This window comes from Zophobas morio, unplaced genomic scaffold (genome assembly GCF_036711695.1).
Source record: "Zophobas morio isolate AGI-343-1 ecotype UQ-CSIRO unplaced genomic scaffold, CSIRO_AGI_Zmor_V1 ptg000029l, whole genome shotgun sequence".
In the NCBI taxonomy this organism is placed as follows: Eukaryota; Metazoa; Arthropoda; class Insecta; order Coleoptera; family Tenebrionidae; genus Zophobas; species Zophobas morio.
Genome location: NW_026972134.1, coordinates 3207586 through 3228281, shown reverse-complemented (window position 1 = coordinate 3228281; position 20696 = coordinate 3207586). Strand labels below are relative to the sequence as shown.

Sequence of the window (20696 nt, the reverse complement as noted above, 5' to 3'; positions counted from 1 at the left end):
TATCGTCTCAGGGTAAATTTCCTAAGGTCTAGAAAAATAGTTACGTTACACCTATTTTTAAATCTGGGGATCGTAATAAAATCGACTGTTACAGAGGTGTTTGCAATCAGTCAGCCATTCCTAAAATATTTGATTCCATTGTTGCCAAACAATTGGAATAGATTTCTTCTCCTATCATTTCTATGAAACAACATGGTTTCTGCAAACAAAGACCTACTTGCACTAATGTAATGGAATATTATTGTTACTTAAATGAAGCTTTTGATAAAAAACTACAAGTGGATTCGGTGTATTATACTGATTTTTCGAGAGCCTTTGATAAGGTAAACCATAGATTATTATTCTGTAAATTAGGGTTCAACAATAATACAGTTAAATGGTTAACGTCATTTCTGTCAGAGAGATCACAGCAAGTTAGGATTGGTAGTTATATGTCGTCTCCTTATTTTGTTCCATCAGGCGTACCTCAAGGATCGCATTGTGGACCAATTTTGTTTTCTATTCATTAACTATTTAATGCGTGGCTTTCATTACTTCAATTTTCTGTTGTATGTGAACGATTTGAAGGTATTTAAAACTGTTAGCTCAATGAAAGATGAAGTTGAGCTTTGACTATTATTTGGGTGATACCACCTTATCTCGTGTTGAGGAAATCAAAGATTTAGGTGTGGTTTTCGATTCTAGATTAACATTTAAGAATCATTATTATTTTATTATTAATAAATCAGTACGGACTCTTGGGCTTATTTGGTGGCATTGTCAAATTTTTCGATTTCGACCCTTAAAATTCTATACTTTTGTCTTGTTCGATCTCACCTAGTTTATTGTTCTTCCATATGGTGTTCTAATTATAAAACAGATTGTGATTTATTGGAAAGAGTACAGAAAAGATTCCTTCGCTTATTAAAGTTTAAATTTGATTGAACTCGTATACAGGGTAATTACACCTGTGTAATTTTCATATTAATTCACTCGAAACTCATCGCATAATTTCCGATATTTCATTTCTTCGTGGACTTATTAATGGTGAGATAGATAATGCCTACTTACTACAAAAATTATCTTTCATTGTGTTGTCTGCTGATAACAGACTGACTCAGACAACTCATTTTCAGAATTCCTTTGTCGATAATAAAAAGATTGCAAAACGATCCAATTAGACGAATGATGAACACAGCCAACAGACGACCAGAGGTTCAACATATTTAATATCAATAATCAATTACTTTTAAGAATTTAATAAGGAATATAAGCTTAATTAATAATTTTTAATTTTATTTGCACGTATTTATTATTTATTATATCACTTGAAACACCTCCAGGTATAAACATTAACAATCAGCCGTCTACAACTAGAGAAAAATCCTTATCTCCAGTATCATTCGAACCACAATTTGCCGTCACGTCAACCTCAGCACCAAAAATAAAAATTTTACAAAACATACCACTTATTCCATCCGCTAATAGTAATTTAGATCAAGATAATAACAGTATAACTACCGTTCACTTGGACGAAACTGTGGATGATGATGGTATTCCGGTTTTAGACGAAATAATTAACAACAAACCCCAACAAATCTTAAATCCATACAAAAATCTAGAAGTGATGACTTTGAAAACTACAAAATATTAATTTCTCGAGTTCCAAAAGCGAATCAAAAAGCAATAGTTAAATTATTAACAGAATATATTACCGAAAATTCAAAATTTTATCTCTATTTTTATGATGACAAAATGTATAAAGATTTTAATTAGTGTTAATACAGTTCCAATACGAGCGAAAAAACAACCACTGGAGCATTAATGAAACTTTGGAACAATTGAAAAGAAATTATTATTGGCCTTCTTTGAATGAAAACAGAAGTCAACCAATACATTAACAACTGTCAAATTTGCCAAACAACGAAATATTCTCGGATAAAACCCTACGTACCCCTTGTCCTAACAGAATCTATAGGTAAGCCATTCCAACTTATTCATGTGGATATACTCATTTAAATTTGACAACAAACATTTTCTTACAAACACTAGGAGGACGGCGTTTAACGCATACCTCTACGGACGACTTGCGGTCATATGACCGCTGTACTTTTTTTTCAGTAAAACATGGCCAATAGCGTAAATACTTTATTAAAATTAATTAAATAACTAAATTACAATAACATAAACATTAGAAAGTGGAAATCATAAATGAAACTTATGATTCAAAGCAATTTGCATACAAGAAATTTGTAACTTTATTACATTTTCCGCATAAATTATTTTTGCATCTATCACGCGATCGGTTTTCTTTTTTGCGGCATTTAGTTGCATGGCATTGTTTTCTTTTTCCTGTAAACTTTTTCTTCAGCAGTAGGTCATTTTTATTAGTTTAACCTGACCTGACCCAACATCACTTGCTGCGAGTTCTTTTCACAATTTCAAGAGGAATTTTCGTCTGCTTATTTTCTTCTTTATCACTTCCTGATATAAAATCCATGCATTTATTACAGCCAAGTCTAAAATGTTATAAATAACTTGCCCTTGATCCCGCTTTGGAGAAATTTTTTCTAGCCACTTGGTCCACCGTATCGTCGCCATATTTTGTAAAGTTGCAATAAGCTATGGTGTCCAGAAGCTTTTTTCGATTATCTTCAATTATTATATCAGGATGCATAGTGCTCAAAAGCAGAACATTTTTGTTTTTTTCCCTTGATATACAGTCGGCGTGGTAGTATTATACTCCAGAACTTTTATGTCATATACATTACCACTATCCGTCTTGAGGCGAATTATTCAATTCTGCGAGTAATTCCAAATCTGTCATATATTTTCTCACCGAATGTTGCGACATTTTCAAAGCAAAAATCACCAAGAAAAAGCACACCCGTCACGAAAAGAACAAGATCCAAACCAAAGAATGTAATCAAGTGCAATGCCAAAATAAATTAAGTTACCACGAAAATTACCAACCATCTTAGTGGAAATTATGTCCAGATGTTGACAGTATGGGGTATCAGGTAATTTTAATTTTTTCGAGAATTTTTGAAGCGATTTTATTGCAGCGGTCAAATGACCGCACTCCGTCTTTCTAGGAAGACATATCCTCACACAGGTGACGAACAGTCCTATTGAATTGAGATTTTTTCCACATACAATCAAGAACAAATAAATAATTGTCACGAAGGATAATAACGAAATATTTTATAAAACCAGAGATATTAAGAATAAAAAATTCAAAAGCGGTCAAATGACCGCCTCCGTCGTTCTAGTGTTAAAAGAAGGATTTTCAAAACTGGGTCAATTTTTTCCCATTGCAAGAAAAACAGTTGTAGAAATTTGTGACCGTTTAACACTTTACTTTTCAATTTACGGCTTACCTGAAAAAATAATTATACTACCGTTGTCCATAATTATTATTATTATTTAATAATGAGGCGGTTAAGGAATTTCTGAAAATCCATAAAATAAACATTCATTTTGAACACCCCTCCATAATGAATCAAATTCGATCGTAGAACGATTTCACTCAACTCTTATTGAACATTTACCTACGTATTTTGAGGCAAACAAACCACTTAGAACTTCAATAGGTTATAACAATACAATCCATTCGAGTACAAATTTTACACCGATCGAGTTGACTTTTGGTCATACAAATATTCGGGCTGCTTATCATCTAGTTGAAATCAATTTCTATACCGAATACGTGACAAACCACCGAGATAAGGCCAAGCATTTATACCAAAATATTAAAGACAGGTTGCAAACAAAAAATCAAAACGTTCAATTTAAATTATGTCAGACAGTATATAAAATTAATGAAAAAAGAAATAAAAAGGAAAATAAATTTAAAGGTCCTTATAAAATAATAGAAATTTTGGAACACAATATAGTGAAAATTCAGAACGAATCAACCGACAAATCTGAAATTATACACATTAAGGAACTTAAAATTCCTCTTCTTTCAGATTAATCATCTGCCATGGGCTCGAACCACTCAAATTCCATAACCTAAATGAAAACCCCGGATTGCTACCCCTTAAAAATGGCAATGCCCAAAATATTATTGATTCTGGATATTTATTCAAATTTTTGATATAACGATAATCGTGGAAGAGTTTTCAAAGCTACACCAACAATTTAAAATTTTAAAGGCCAAATCGAAAAACTTAATTTACATAAAAATGAAAGTTATAATTTTATTTATATCACTTAATAAAATTACTCGAAGATAAAATAATGCTTCAAATTACTCAACTTAATCTACATTTAATAAACGGACGAAACGGAGCTTGATCTATGGATTAGGATCCAATATAAAATCCATAACCGGAAATATACGATAAGAATAAATTGACAAAAATAATTACAATTATTACCACCTTTACCCACTACCCACAATCAAAAATGGCCAATTCCGTGTGATCATACCCCAATCAAAGTACCTACTCCTAAATGAGCAGAGGTAGGTACATCTTTTCGAACTAAGGGTGCTAGGAAATAAAAGTAGAAGACTACCTATGCCATGAACTCAACCCATGGAAATAGACAACAACGTTCCATACTAGATTCGCTTGCTACGGTATTCCCAGGACATCGAGGGTTGCGGATATGTTTATATAAAAACAAGTCGTACCGAGATTAGAAAGTTGGAAATGTTCAATGTGGTCATAAGACAAGGTTCTAATATTGGGTACTTATACGATAGAAGGACCCTTCAAGATAAAAAGTTGTCAAAACAGTTCTTCCGAGTTCAAAGTAATTGCTCTGCCTGATTTGGACTTCACTATCAGGTTCTTTAACGAAACTTCAAATTTTCCGTGTTGTACATAGCAATTACACTGAGTTTCTGCCTTTTTTTTGGAAAGATTTGTGGTGAGAAGATGTTCTACCCACAGGAGGAATGACAAATCTGACGATAGTCCACAGGGTAATCCCAGAGAGGATATCATCATCGAAGCTCCTTGAAGTCGCCTCTACGTTGGGAAGGAGTTAGGTCATCCCCCCAATGTACGAGGACGAAATAGCGGGCGGACTCAGCATTTCTTAACAATATAAATATGTATTTTCTACATGGTAGCACACTCTTAGTTGCACTTGTGTAACGGTCGTAATAAAGCTTTTTAGTTTTTAAAAACCTAATCTGTGGGCCCCCGAACTTAAGTTACGTGTCCTTGCAAAAATGTTGATGTTGTCATCACAAAATTGTGCAAAATTAAAGTCACCTCGAAAATATTGGATATGTTTCATTGTACTTTAGGTGCGAGGGAAGTTCTGTCCAAACAAATTTGACCAATTTTTTGTAGGTATGTATTGAGATTAGATGGTAACTTACAATGATGATACTCACATATTAATAAGTTGGCCAGATCAGGACATTTACTGAACTGTCATTTTTGTGTGATAGTTGTGTTATTAAAACTCAAAAATGCCCAACGTAGCGTTTTTAAAGTCTGAACCAGGTAATAGGGTCACATAAAACGGTATATTTTGGTGAAAGTAATTTTCCGTTTTAGCTGATAACGAATTCTTTGAAGAATATAATAAGTTCAACACACCATGCAACAGCTGGTTTATTCTAGTTTTCATATTGAGATGTTTTGCCGCTTTCTGCTTGGGCTATCAAGTAAGTATGCATATGCATATATGGGATTCAGTTTCAAGTATTGAATGTTTTCTTCTTGTCAGGTAGGTGTCTTCGAATCTCGCGGTGGTGTCAAAGCATATATAAGAGAATATAATTAGTACTACCCTTTACATATTTATAACATATAATGTCTCTAAAATGTCTTCTAGTTCTAGTTATGCAGAAACGGAAATGGCCAACGAGACTAATCCGGAGGTAATACACAGAAAAGAACAGAAAATACAAATTTTCTGATCAAATTTCGTACCACCATGCAAACCAGGGTACTCCATTTTATCATTTTAGGTGTTGCAAATGTCGACAGAAAAATCTCTTATTGTACGTATGCTAAAATTCAAACACTTGGGCTTTGCGCTAGGAGCAGCTTTTGGAGGAGTTTTTGCAGATATGTGAGTATCCATTCCATCATAGACACATTACATTTTTGAAGCAGATGTACATCGCACGCGTATGTTTTAAGAGGATGGACGGATCGACTTAGTCCACTGTTAAAGCGGGTCGACGATATAAACCCTCACGGCAAAGAAGATTAACAAAATTTTGTCGGGGTGCTTTGACGCGGGAATTTTAAAAGTTGATTTTTATCACAGGCTAAATGAATTGGTCGCATAGTCAATTGATTGCAAAGTAAAATTCATCGTAAAGTATTTTGTTTTCATAAAATTAAATTTTTTATGTTTTGATTCTTAAGTTAAGAGAAAGGGACAAGTTCTCATCAATAAAAAAACAATGGGAATAAGACATTCATGTTACTGTCATTTGTTTTTTTTTTTTTTGTTTAAACCACTTCCACTGCGCCGGATACAAAATTTCAAAGGTGTAAATTTGGCTAGCATTGTTGACAAAATAAATTCAAAGTACCAAAAATTCAGATTTATTTCAAACATCAGTCAGAATGACAATAAGAAGGCATTTATAACGATGGTTTTTAAAAATGCCATGGTTAGAACGGTGAAAATGTGTGTATGAAATCAGTGACGACAAACGTCTGTTTTATCAAATGCGATGTATGTATAAACAAAGATGAACAGTGCGATACATTTTTACTAAACACACTCTTTGTACACTTCGGTAAATCTGCGCACTAAAAATCGCTTTCTTCATTTGGTGACAGTGACGCTTCTTGTTCAAATTTTGTTAATCTTCTTTGCTTACGGGCAGAACTTGGAGGTAGCGGTACGAACTGGCTCCTGTGGTCAATTTTTCCCCTCGGCCGAAAAATGAGTATAGATATAGTCTGGCTACCGATATTTGGAGGTAACTTCACTAATCTCTAATCGTCTTAAGGGTGTTAAGAGCTTCTGCCAGCGGGATAACCGCCCACTGCAATAAACAGTCGGATACATCAAGGCTTCTTTACCTGTGAAGAATTGGTGGCGGACTCGAAAAATTTGTACACATTTACAGTTACATTATTCGCAGTAAATTCACCTTCAAATATCGGTAGCCAGGCTATATATTAACCCCAGTGGTCAAGGGAGAGTAGATTTTATGACCCCAAAGGTCAAATTATCTTCGGTTAGAGAATCAGTTGTAGATGTTTTATTTTCTGTCAAAACAAAAATGTGAAAATGCGAACGTTTTTAGTTAGTACCTACGGGTTAAATAAGAATTATAATAATAATATTCAGAACATTTTGTTCCATTGTAGCTTACATCTGTTTTGAGACGACAAACTCATTCAAATCAAACTAATTTCAACGTGACATTCTTCCGATGTATAAACATGAACAGTTCAAGTTGTTATTATTTTCATGTCTCTTAGACAGGGCGGCAGCTAGGCTTCCCCTAGAGAAATGTTTGCATCCCCTAGACCTAGATATGTTATAATTAACCAAATGTGAATTACAACATCGAAAATCAAAATAAAATGCAATGTTTTATTTAACAAACGGACGTCGAGGCAATAAAAAAGTCTGAACCATCGCATTGTGATCCAGTTATTACAATTCGTAGAAAATGGCGTTTAGTTTTGTTTCTCTGTTTCATTCTCACGTGTACAGTATCGACAACCGTTATCGCTCTTTGTCTTACTAGATACGAGTGCTTCTAAATGCTTAATTAAATTGTTTCGCTATTTTATTGATTAAAAACTTGTAACGCGTAACCTAAAACAAAAACGTATCTTTCTCTGCTTACCGACGTGTTATTGTGCCGCCACAGTACTCCCCCCCCCCCCCCCCCAGTGATACAGCGCGCGGTCGTGCTGGGGTGCGAAGGAGATAGATGCTGGCGTCGCCCCTGCTACTCTTACGTTCGTTGTTCGAACCCTGGCGGTGCTGCGGACCCGAACACAGCGGGCACAGGGCGGTATCAGGAGGATGTTGCGTGCGTGCGTGCGTGCTGCCTGTCGGTGGTCACCAATGTAGGTAAGCAGAGAAAAATGTTGTGTCTCGGTGGGAGTCGAACCCACGTCTCTATGCTCTCCGGGCAAGTATCTTAACCACTGGACCACGAGGCCACTTATCTTTCTCTGCTTACCGACGTGTTATTGTGCCGCCACAATGGTAATTCCAATTTCTCATTTTGGGTTCTGATAAATCTTTTTATTAGTTAAATGGGTATAGAAAAAAGTTGGTACCTTACATAAATAGCAATCATTTGGCACAATATCATGAAAATATTAAAGTATTGAAATATAATATGTAAATAGAGATTGCAGTGCCGTAAACAGGAGGGAAAGTTATCATCGTATAATTAGACTAATATCATATCTCTTTGTTCAGATTTGGACGACGAATTACAAGTTTCTTAACATCTGTTGTCTGGATCATTGGTGCAGGTGTCTTCCCAACATTAAATAATATTACCCTTATAGAAATCTGGTACGTTCTCCTGACCACGTGTGCCAGTGTTGTCAATGTAACCACCTTTGTGAATAGTCAGTTTTCAATAAATTTACAAATTTTTACTAATTTCAGTACTTAGTTGCAGAAATTATTAACTATCGCTACAGAATATTGATTATATATTCAATAAATACCTACGTAGCGGGAGATTTCCTTATAAAATATATTACCACTACTTTAGAAAGTTGGAAATATGCCCTTACCTTTGTAACGTCTACTTTAACGTGCACGGTTTTTGCAACCTGGTATTCTCCAGAATCACCACGATGGTTACTGAATAAAAATCGACGACAAGAAGCGTACGATCAGTTGAGTGACATATCACAAAGGATATATGACATTCAAGTAGTCGAAGCTCCCAACAATGTTACAAAAATGAAAATACTGGTGGATATGATGAAATATTTATTTAAAAGGAGGTTGAAACAACACTTAGTATGTAATGTGCTACTCAGTGTTTCCAGCCTAAATTATAGTTTCTCAAGTATGCATTTTTACAAACTTGTATTTCACTTCATCACATCTAAAACAGTTTCAATTCTTAACTCGTCGCCTCTTATTTTCTCATCTGACACATCATAGTATACTAAAAATGTTATTTTCATATCTACTGACAAAGCAGCAAAGCATATAATATATACGTTTTCAGTGAAATACGAGTTTTAAATATTTGAGTTCGCATTAAAATTTTAGATGTACATCCCTAGCACATGGTTCTACCTATTGCTTTATACAGTACATCTTTTTAAAAAGTGGGCATAGAGATTCACATGTTAAATTTTATACCTCATGTTAACTTTGGTCTGAGTGAAAACCTAAAGATGATTTTTGGGATGGAAATAGCCTTATGTTTCCACTTGCAATAAATTGCTAGTTTGTGTTTAAAAAATAAACAGTATTTTGGTTAAAAGGTTTATGTATATTATCGAAGGTTCTAACTTATCACTTTTGACAGCATATTTTTACATTATTCTTTAAACACCTTTATGCAGTTTTTAGGAAAGAAGCGGAATGATGACAACAAAAGGTAATTTATATTACACTGAGTTTCATAAAAAATGTACCACCCTGAAAGACCAGACTTGGAACGATGAAATTTTGTAAAAATAAGTAAGGCATGAAGTCAAATAATTGATTAAATTTTCAACAAATACGTACTCTAAATATTTACAAAAAAAAACAATGTGTTGCATCTCCGCGTTCTTTGATGCGCTCAAAACACCCCAGGTATGCTGCAAATCAGGTGATCGATTGCATCTTGAGGAAATGTGTCCCGGGCTACCTGTAACTGTAGACGTAATTCATCTAACGTGTTGGAAAGATAAGGTAAATGACGCAGTCTTCTATCCATCATGTCCATGACATTTTCGATTGGATTTAAATCAGGTGACCGTGGCGGACATACCAAAGAATTGACATTATTTTCGGTCAGGACGTCTAGAGCCCTGTTAGCGATATGATGGTGGGCATTGTCTCGTTGGAAAATTACTTCTGAAAAAGAACGAACTCTAGCACCTCACCGGCGTAACAACGAGTTTGCCTGGAATGTGCCTGGAATAAAACTAGCTGAACAGCATTTCATCTTAGAAGAGAATCTTTCCGTTCTTGTGTTGCTCTAGGACGGCCATTACCTACTACCTCGACGGCGAGCTTCTAGGGTTTCTTCCTGCCAATCTCTATAAAACCCTCACTGTGACATGGGGTCGGCAAATTTCAAATTTGGCTACTAATTTCACGAAAGATATACCTTTTAGTGATAAAAGACGATCAACAAGTACCTGGAGGGTTCATTTTAGCGTTGGTTAATAATAATTATTAATATGCATTATAATGCATATATTTGTTCAGTGTGGTACATTTTTTTTTAAACACAGTAGTATATATTTATAGGAGGCAAACTATACTTTTGAAATACTGTCCTAAAGCCGCTGAGCAATATCCCAGCCGTTTTGAATAGCTGCCTACAATATTAGCGACCAAAATACGCAAATAATATATACTGACTGACATAGGAAGTGCAACACCAAAAACTGATGTTAATACCAGGTTGTGGTCTTCAATAGGTAAAGGAATTAACAAAATATTGGCTCTGTATCTCTTAGGTTTTGTCATATTAACAACTTTTTTTTTGGGTTGTTTGGTTTTCAATATCTCCACAAAAGATGACCCAAATTACTTCCAGCAAAAATTTCAAATCTGAATCTCTTCTCAGACGTAAGTTGACATGGGGTAGAAAATTTAACATGTGAATTTCTATGACCACTGTCAAAAAAGATGCACTGTATATTTATTACAGTCTTTATCTTCACAGAGCAATAACATTTTAGTGGATATAAAAATAACGTTTCAATAAAATACCGGGACAATTTTTTTACTCTCAACATATCCTACTAATAATAAAGAAACAAGTCATTGCAGCGGAACTATATAACCAATGTTGCACCAAATATGTATTGATAATATTTGAATAACACGAAATTCAAAAGTGGTTGATCACTCTTAACGAAAACATTGGGCCTTTTTGCGCAGCATAAAATATTTAACTTATTTTTTTCATTTAAAACATAATTTGTTATCAGCATTATTTAGTTTTTCTTGTGAATTATTATTATTAAATTATAGGTTGATGTAACATTGGTTTCATATTGCAAATGCAGTCGCGGTATGTCATTTTAAATCTTAAAAAAGTTTTAATGGATTTAATTTTTTGTAGGTTGTAAGATTTCTCAAGAAATTCTGCGTCGTGTAAAATTATATGTTTTTGTAATTTTCATCCCTTGTTTAGGCATTTGAACAATATTTCTGTACCTTCTTTCCCATACGGTTTTCCGTTACTCAATTTTTGTGTTTTTTGTTTGTTTGTTAATCTAAATGACTTTTACTATCTCATGCCAACATCATAGTGTTGTAGAATCTATAAACAGAAATTATTAATCTTTATCAAGCTGTACAGTCATGCCCGCATAAAACCCGTACAACCTCACTTTTTCGTTGTGTCCAAATCAATACAAAATCTGTAGCATGGATACAAAATCAGATTGTCATCTGTAAGGGATTTATGTGAGCATGACTGTACATTTCCGAAATTGAATCATGAAAGATTTTGTAAGTAATATTAACCGAATTGTTTTAGAACAAAATTTGATTATGCATACGGTAAAAACAGCGTCATATGAAGACATCGCAAACATTGCCGAAGCTTTGGGGTACCGTACCATTTAAGAAATTATTATTACTTTTTTTTTCAAATTTGTAGATTTTTAACTTTTCTCCCAGTGTACGCTTTAATAGGAAAAAAATATGGACTTTGCTTCTGCTTTTTGTTTTTAACTATAACACATTTTACTGGAATTTTTGTTAATGGTAAGTTAAAAAAAGACCTCAAAACGACTTGTACACACAAAATTTGAAACTAGAAAGTAAGAACAAAAACCTATAATTTATTAATCTGTATGTTTAGATAAAGCGCATGAAGTCTTTTACGACTTTTTTGGTACAATGTTGGGAATTCTATCCCTCTGTATATGTTGGCTATATTGTCTGGAGTATTTTCCGACATTTCTACGAGCTACAGCAACTGGTGGTGGATTTTATGTATTCAACCTGTCATCAGGTCTTAGTTTCTTATTCATACCTCTCTTGGAAGTATGTAGTGTTTGAGAAAGTAAATAAAACTTAAATTCAATTTTAGGAAACTAGAGGTTTCATCTATTACCTCACTTTCTTCATAATATCCTTATTTGGTGCCGTGGTTTTCCTTTTGCCTGTCAAGCCTAATCAGGAGTTATCAAATACTAAATTGCATTTGTAACAAATTTGTTAAATAAGCTAAATTGTAAATGAAATATATGTACGTATGTTTAAAGAATCAGCTGTTTTATTTTTGATCAACAGATTGAGTTCCTAGGTTAGCCCAGAAAGAACACACTTTCTTTCTCGTATCTTACTGTGCATAACGATGATGACTTGGGGACCTTTTCTGTTGAATACGCTTTAAGTGTATATAATATTTGAAATCAGTAACAAACATAAAAATGCAATTTTCTAAAAAGCAGACTTATATAAAACTAGCTTTTCGCCCGCGCCTTCGCTCGCGTAGACAATTCGTTGTATTGAAAAGCATTATTATCAACCTTCAAATAGAAAATGTGTTGAAGTACATTAATATAATTTCCAGTAACAATCAACATAAAAAATGTTTGTTCATAAAAACTTTGTCACCCCCTTTCATCTTCTTAGGAGTGGAATTTCGAAACAATCTGAAATACGTGTTTCATTATTTGTATTGAAAAGTATTAATATTTCGTATTCACACTTTTGCTTTTGTTCCCCATAAAAATTTAAACTTACAGTAGAAATATTTTTCCCATGCAAACTTCGCCACCACTTTTCACCCCCTTATGGGTTAAATGTTGGAAAATGCTTAAACAGGGGTTTCATTATTTGTGTTGAAGAACATTTATATCAAGTTTCACGTAAAAATTTAAATATACAATAGAAATATTTTCCCATACAAACTTAGCCTCCACATTTCACCCCCTTAGGGGTTGGATTTTAGAAAATGCTTAAAGAAGGGTTTCATTATTTGTGTTGAAGAACATTAATACCAAGTTTCGCGTAAAAATTTCAATTTATAGTAGAACTATTGTTCCTATTCAAACTTAGCCGCCCAAACTTAGACACCACTTTTCACCCGCTTAAGGGTCGAATCTCTGAAAATGCTTAAATACGTATTTCCTTATTTGTATTGAAGAGAAATAAAATGTACCAGGTTTCACGTAACGATGTAAATTTAGAGTAGACATATTGGTCCTATACAAATTTTATCACCCCTTTTTAACCCCCTTAGGAGATGAATTTCGAAAAATCCCTTCTTAAACGATGCCTCCAGTATAAAATGAACGTTCTCTCCAAATTTCAACTTTCTAGCATTAGCGGTTTGGGCTGGGCGTTGATAGGTCAGTCGGGACATTGACTTTTATATATAAAGATGAATAAAAAAGAACCATAGATTTTAACCTTATACTCTACTAGATGCGCAACTGCGTCGCGTAAAGTGAAGCCTATGGCGGCCATTTGTCAAAGAGGCAAAATACTGTAGAATCGTATTACGGTAATGGTGAAAGTAAGGGTAAAATATTATTTATTTGTTCTAAGGAAATCAGGTGCACATTTTATTGTTAGCTTGCCAATCCTGACATACAACAAAAGTACATATAACTTAAAATATACTACAAATGTTACGTTATTGAGGAAAAATAATTAAAATAGTTTTCCAATTCTTACATAAATCAGAAGTCATTAAAATTAAAAAAATACCTAAGCAGTAAATACGTGCCAAGACGCACCAAATAATCACTTTCAGTGAAAGGGTCGCTACACAATTTACTGGCTTTTGTTGGTGTAATTTTTTTTCTTTTCATTACTCTAACCCACTGTTCCAAGAGCTTTTCATTTTTCAGGGGAAATCTAAAGACAAAATCACATAATAAAATGACAAACCGATTTAGCAATCGACCGCAAATTACCCAAAAAACTGGATGTTTCCTCCTGGTTTAAACCGATTTGTACACCCAAATGCGGAACACGATGCCGGCATATTTCGCTTTTAATAAACCAACACTTTTTGGAACTATACTTTAATTCACGTAATCATACACATTCACCCCTAATACACATGAAACAGTTCGCAACGTACATACATATACAGGGTATTTTTGAAATAGATGGAAACTTTTTTTAAGGTAATTGGTCATGATATAGAGAATTTATGCATCAAATATAGAAAAGTAGGTAAAATTGTAGCTTGTTAACATGACAATACATTCATTAGCCCATCATTTTTTGACGTTTTTGCAATTTTTTGGAAGAACAAAATGAATTTTTCTAATTCTGAAATGACTGACATGGTTCTGATGTATGGACAAGCCTTAAGAAACTCCTTGGAAGCTCGACGTTTATACCAAGAAGCATTTCCCGAACGAAGATTGCCAAATCATAAAACATTTGCTAACGTTGTTCAGCGTCTACGAGAAAATGGGAAATTTCAACCTCGTTTTAGTGATCGTGGTCGTGAAAGGACAGAACGGACACTTGATGCCGAAGAAGAAATTTTGAATGTCGTTGAAAACGATCCAGGTATAAGCATTAGACGATTGTCTTACCGAGTGGGAGTTTCATCTTTTGTGGTGTGGAGAACTCTACATGAACAAGGCAACAATCATTGATTAGACGTGCGGAAGCGTGTATACGAAATGGTGGTGGACATTTTGAAAACTTGCTCTAGTTGCATACGTTACGTTTTGTTTCATTTTATGGTTGATTAAATTATGATTTTGAAGTTTTAATTGTCAGTTCATTAATTATTGTCATTGTTTATTTGTTGCTAGCAATAAATTAATAGCAACAGTAGTTACACCTCGGCAGTTTTCAGTTACTAGGTTTCACATTTTTTCGTGAAACCATTATTTATCAGTGGAGGAATGAATGTTTGGATAGGGGTTAAATTTTCCTTTCAAAATTTTACTAAAACAACAAACGTTCATTTGACTTCTTAGGTTCCCTACATTCACCAGATTTTTTGTTTCCATGTATTTCAATAACACCCTGTATTTAGCACTATTTTCCTAATATATTACCAAGCGATCATACATTGACAGCAATGTTTTGCCTTTCTGACAAATGGCGGCCACTCGACCTTGAAGCTTCACTTCTCTCTGCAGCGCAGGGTTAGGTAGTCGGGTATCTAGGTTTAATTTAACATCTATGAAAAGAACCAACAGTCAAATTTGTTATTCAAGTATTTATTGCTCTTTTGTATTGTTATAAAAAGAATTGGTCGAAGGACATTTTGGAAGATTTAAAAGAGTTGAACTTTAAGTAAGTTTATTATATTTTTTCTGGTTATATTTGCAATTTTATTTCTCTTATTTTGAATTGTAGGAATATAAAAAGAGATAACAAAAGCATGCTGATTGACCGGGAAGACGTAGTTTTATGATGAAGAAAATATTTAGGTACGCCGGATAAAAGAATATCACGAGGAAGGACCTCCGATCTATAGCCCCTAGAAAATACATAGTATCGTCACCGTGGAGCAAACCTGGCGGAAACTTAACAAAAACAAAAATTATAAACACCATTTGACAGACCGCGAAATTTAAAATGGTTTTATGTTGGATTTAAAGTTTGTAGTTTATATACAAAATATGGAGTTTTAATTTGATTAAAATATAAAATGGAATCAATAAAATCTTATTAATAATTATTAGTTATATTAATTGACAATTAATCGACTTTAAAACAAAAAGACCACGCCTAGGCCACGTGACAACAACAGTTTACGCACTGTCAACTCTCTGCTGACACAATGTGGTCCCAAACCAGGGAAATTTTTTGCGTTACCAACTGCATTTTCTCAACTCGTACAACAATGGATGACGGTACTATGTATTTCTGGGGGCTATAGTCCGATCTATTGCTTAGAGGAAACATGGATCAATGCGGAAGGAATAATCTCAAACGTTTGGGTGGACACTACAATTTTATTAATGAGCGAGAGAAACGCCATAGATTCATAGTTACACATATTGAGTCAGACAAAGGATTTTTAGGTGGCAATTTGCTGATTTTTTTATTAAAGAAGCAAGAAGATTACCATGAAGAAATGAACTCGATACCCAATTGCGTAAACATTGTTATTAATGTTTATAGTAACCCTAGTAAAAAACGACACTTGTTTCCTACCGAACCAGACTACGTCTAAAATAAAAATAAATCGTTGAATTTGAGTAAAACTTAATGCGTAAAGGGCAAATGGCTGAACAATAAAGCGTTAACACAGACTAGCAATTTTCACAGAGAAGTTGGTACCTACATAAAATTGAAGTTTTAATTCAGTGGGGTATTTCGCCTAATTATATCAAATATTACAAACAACCAAGCGCGTTAAGCATATTATTCTCTCGAAGAATTAATTCTCCTGAGCTAAATGTATTTCCTAGTGAAAAAAAAATGTATTTTATTCACGTGGTACATAAACAACTAAAAATCCATCCATCTCCCTACAATTAAAATCAGATAGATATGTATAATTAATCACAAAATGGATTTGGAAAACTTTTGAAGTGAGACAAAACAGCGTCAAACAATTTGCTACTTTTCGTAGAATACAATTAAGATTAGGAGGCAGTTAAGTACTGGAGGAAAAGATAAGAGAAAAATGTACTTTTTTATCAGTTTTATTACATTTTTAATTCGAAAGTAAATCCCTCTCGAAATTTATATTCTAATTCAATAATGTACCCATATTTTTTTAACCTGTGTTTTAACGTGTTATCGTCAAAATATATAATTTAGTGTCACAGAATTACTCCGAAAATTGCCACTAAAAATTTATGTTACAAACTTTGCAAGAAAAATATTACATATTTTAATAGTAAAGTGAGTAAGAAATTCCGTAGACGCAGTGACTATGTATTTAAACATAAACATTTAATTTCTATACTCACTGCATATGGTTATGTTTTGACCATCTCTACCTACACTCCCACGTGGTAATTGATGTATAACCGAAATGTTGACTACATCAAACACCTGAAAAATATTGCGAAAAAAGATGTTTGTAGTGTAATTGTAATAAAAATCAAAGTCGATTCATAAACCACTATTATATTAATTTATGGAAATTCAGATAATCTTTACTATGAGGGGACATCATCAACGTGTTAGTGGTTATGATTAGATACATTTTGGTTAACGTTTTACCATGTACACGATATTGCTAAAATACAGATAAAATTTGACAGTAATAATCGGTCCAATAGTTTCTCTGTCTAACAAAAATTGACACAGACGGAAACGGGAGAACTATTTTTACTTCCCGAGCGTAAGCAAAGGAAGTATTGTAATCGAGTCCGTCGGCCGACTCTCTACTTTTACGTTTTCTCGATCTTTCATGACCCCTAGAAGACGAAGAAATAGGTCTCCCATTTCCGTCTGTCTGTCCGTCTGTCCGTCTGTCCGTCTGTCCGTCCGTCTGTCCGTCTGTCCGTCCGTCTGTCCGTCTGTCCGTCCGTCTGTCCGTCTGTCCGTCTGTTGTCCTGGATTTTTATTAGACAGATAATCTCCGAAAGTACTCGACCGATTGTTGTGAAATTTTGTACTTATATTAAGAATATCATGTAGATGGTAAAACGCTAACCAAAATTTGTCTAATCATCCCCACCACTAAAGCGATGACGTCACTTCAAAATTGTACATAGTAAATGGGTTTTCAATTGTATAAAATAACATAGTCCTACACATGTAGTTTACAACTCTGAATCGACTTTTCACCCGAAACGTCCAGATTTTTGGAAAAAAAATCAAAATTATAAAACAACATTTTGAAATTTAATTTTTAATCTGCTAACCAGAATGCTTTGAAATGTTGCAGATGTTTTAAGGCTATAAAGAGCATCATAAATTTTTAGTCAAAAAATATTTGCTTATCCCCTCCAAAAACTTGATGACGTCAGCTCAAAAGTTTGTGGAATAAATCATATCTAAAATGTACAAAATATGATGAGTCTGTACTTGTGATCTATCACTCCATTCATATTTTTTGGATTTGCATATACAGGGTGACTCAAAAAAATTAATGAATGCGTAAATATATTTTATTGATTTAATCAGGAACTACAAAACCGAATGCTCTGAAATCTTGCAGATGTTTTAAGGTCATAAAGAGCATAATAAATGTTTAGTCAAAATATATTTGCTTATCCCCTCCAAAAACTTGATGACGTCAGCTCGAAAGTTTGCCGAATAAATCATATCTAAAATGTACAAAATATGATGAGCCTGTACTTGTCATTTATCACTCCATTCATATTTTTTGGATTTGCATATACAGAGTGACTCAAAAAAATTAATGAATGCGCAAATATATTTTATTGATTTAATCAGGAACTACAAAACGGAATGCTCTGACATCTTGCAGATGTTTTAAGGTTATAAAGAGCATAATAAATGTTTAGTCAAAATATATTTGCTTATCCCCTCCAAAAACTTGATGACGTCAGCTCGAAAGTTTGCCGATTAAATCATATCTAAAATGTACAAAATATGATGAGCCTGTACTTGTCATTTATCACTCCATTCATATTTTTTGGATTTGCATATACAGAGTGACTCAAAAAAATTAATGAATGCGCAAATATATTTTATTGATTTAATCAGGAACTACAAAACGGAATGCTCTGACATCTTGCAGATGTTTTAAGGTTATAAAGAGCATAATAAATGTTTAGTCAAAATATATTTGCTTATCCCCTCCAAAAACTTGATGACGTCAGCTCGAAAGTTTGCCGATTAAATCATATCTAAAATGTACAAAATATGATGAGCCTGTACTTGTCATTTATCACTCCATTCATATTTTTTGGATTTGCATATACAGAGTGACTCAAAAAAAATAATGAATGCGTAAATATATTTTATTGATTTAATCAGGAACTACAAAACGGAATGCTCTGACATCTTGCAGATGTTTTAAGGTTATAAAGAGCATAATAAATGTTTAGTCAAAACATATTTGCTTATCCCCTCCAAAAACTTGATGACGTCAGCTCGAAAATTTGCCGAATAAATCATATCTAAAATGCACAAAATATGATCAGTCTGTACTTGTGATCTATCACTCCATTCATATTTTTTGGATTTGCATATACAGGGTGATTCAAGAAAATAAATGAAAGCGTAAATTTATTTTACTGATTTACTCAGGAACTACAAAACCGAATGCTTCGAAATCTTGAAGATATTTTAAAATTATCATAAGCATGGTAAATTTTTGATCAAAATGTATTTGGTCGTCCCCCCTAAAAAATTTATGACGTCACCCCAAAATTTTGCTGAAAAAATGCCATCTTCAATGTGTAAAGTATGATGAGTCCATACTTGTGATTTATCACTGCATTAAAATTTTTAATATTTGCTTATACAGGCTGTCTGAAAAAAATTAATGACGGAGTGAATTGATTTTGCAAAACTGAATACTTAGAAATCTTGACGTTTTGAAGTTATTGTAAGCGTGGTAACTGTTTAATCAAAATGTATCTCTTTATCAACCCCAAAAAAAATTCATTACGTCTTCTCACAATTTTGCTGAATAAAGTATATGATCTGACTATACTTTTAAAATTTTTAATATTTGCTTATACAGGGTGTCTGAAAAAAATTAATGACGGAGTGAATTGATTTTGCAAAACTGAATACTTAGAAATCTTGACGTTTTGAAGTTATTGTAAGCATGGTAACTGTTTAATCAAAATGTATCTCTTCATCAACCCCAAAAAAAATTCATTACGTCCTCTCAGAATTTTGCTGAATAAAGTATATGATCTGACTATACTTGTAAAATTTTTGATATTTGCTTATACAGGGTGTCTGAAAAAAATTAATGACGGAGTGAATTGATTTTGCAAAACTGAATACTTAGAAATCTTGACGTTTTGAAGTTATTGTAAGCATGGTAACTGTTTAATCAAAATGTATCTCTTTATCAACCCCAAAAAAAATTCATTACGTCTTCTCACAATTTTACTGAATAAAGTATATGATCGGACTACACTTGTAACTAATCATTGCATTCAAATTTTTTAACTTGCTTATACAGGGTGACTCAAAAAAAGAAATGAATCAGTCACTTTATTTTAGTGAATAAATCAAGAATTGCTAAACTGAATATTTTGAAATCTTGCAGATGGTTAAAATTGATTGTGAGCATGGTAAATTGTTAATGAAAATATATCTGTTTATTCCCCCGAAAAAATTCATGACGTCATCTACAATTTTTGCCAAAAAAGTTTAACTCAAAATGTGCAAAATATGATGAGTTTTAACATAAGCAACTGTGGCCTGTGGTTTAGTGGAGGTGGAGTGTGCAGTGCAAGTAGAAGTTCCGGTAACAGATCCCGGCACTTCCAACTTTTTTCGCCCATCAAATCAAGAACAGCACTTCCGATTTTCGCAACAATAATGTTATAATATTTATTTATTTGTTATTGTGTGTTCGTGAATAAGCACCATAAATAGCAAATGTTGAAATTTTTTTTTGTGATCGGAAGAATATCTCTTAATCATTTTATATATTGACAATACATGATTAACTTCGACTGTTAATGTTTATACATCGAGAGAAGCAGAGAAAAAGTACATACGCATTTGCTTCAGTT

The 20696-nt window shown here is 33.4% G+C and overlaps 1 protein-coding gene and 1 long non-coding RNA gene across 2 annotated transcripts; both read left to right on the top strand.

Annotated features, from left to right (window-relative positions):
• Nucleotides 1-5353: 5353 nt before the first annotated feature.
• Nucleotides 5354-12301, top strand: LOC135137660 (glucose transporter GlcP-like). Its single transcript, XM_064067377.1, has 11 exons — nucleotides 5354-5444; nucleotides 5499-5608; nucleotides 5671-5726; nucleotides 5779-5824; nucleotides 5915-6018; nucleotides 8356-8510; nucleotides 8558-8962; nucleotides 11612-11684; nucleotides 11735-11841; nucleotides 11939-12123; nucleotides 12170-12301. The coding sequence occupies exons 1-11, from the start codon at nucleotides 5411-5413 to the stop codon at nucleotides 12287-12289; spliced, it is 1395 nt and encodes a 464-aa protein (XP_063923447.1). The 5' UTR covers nucleotides 5354-5410; the 3' UTR covers nucleotides 12290-12301.
• A 1195-nt stretch (nucleotides 12302-13496) lies between these two features.
• Nucleotides 13497-14893, top strand: LOC135137395 (uncharacterized). Its single transcript, XR_010281800.1, has 2 exons — nucleotides 13497-13603; nucleotides 13941-14893. It is a non-coding gene; the product is annotated as an uncharacterized LOC135137395 (long non-coding RNA).
• Nucleotides 14894-20696: the final 5803 nt, after the last annotated feature.

What these genes read in the sequence shown, in the direction of transcription:
- LOC135137660 (XM_064067377.1), top strand. Translation starts at nt 5,411, where the DNA reads ATGCCCAACGTAGCGTTTTTAAAGTCTGAACCAG. An exon ending in TATATAAGAGAATATAATTA is followed by an intron (nt 5,727 to 5,778) that starts GTACTACCCTTT and finishes AATGTCTTCTAG; the next exon opens with TTCTAGTTATGCAGAAACGG. An exon ending in TATTCATACCTCTCTTGGAA is followed by an intron (nt 12,124 to 12,169) that starts GTATGTAGTGTT and finishes ATTCAATTTTAG; the next exon opens with GAAACTAGAGGTTTCATCTA.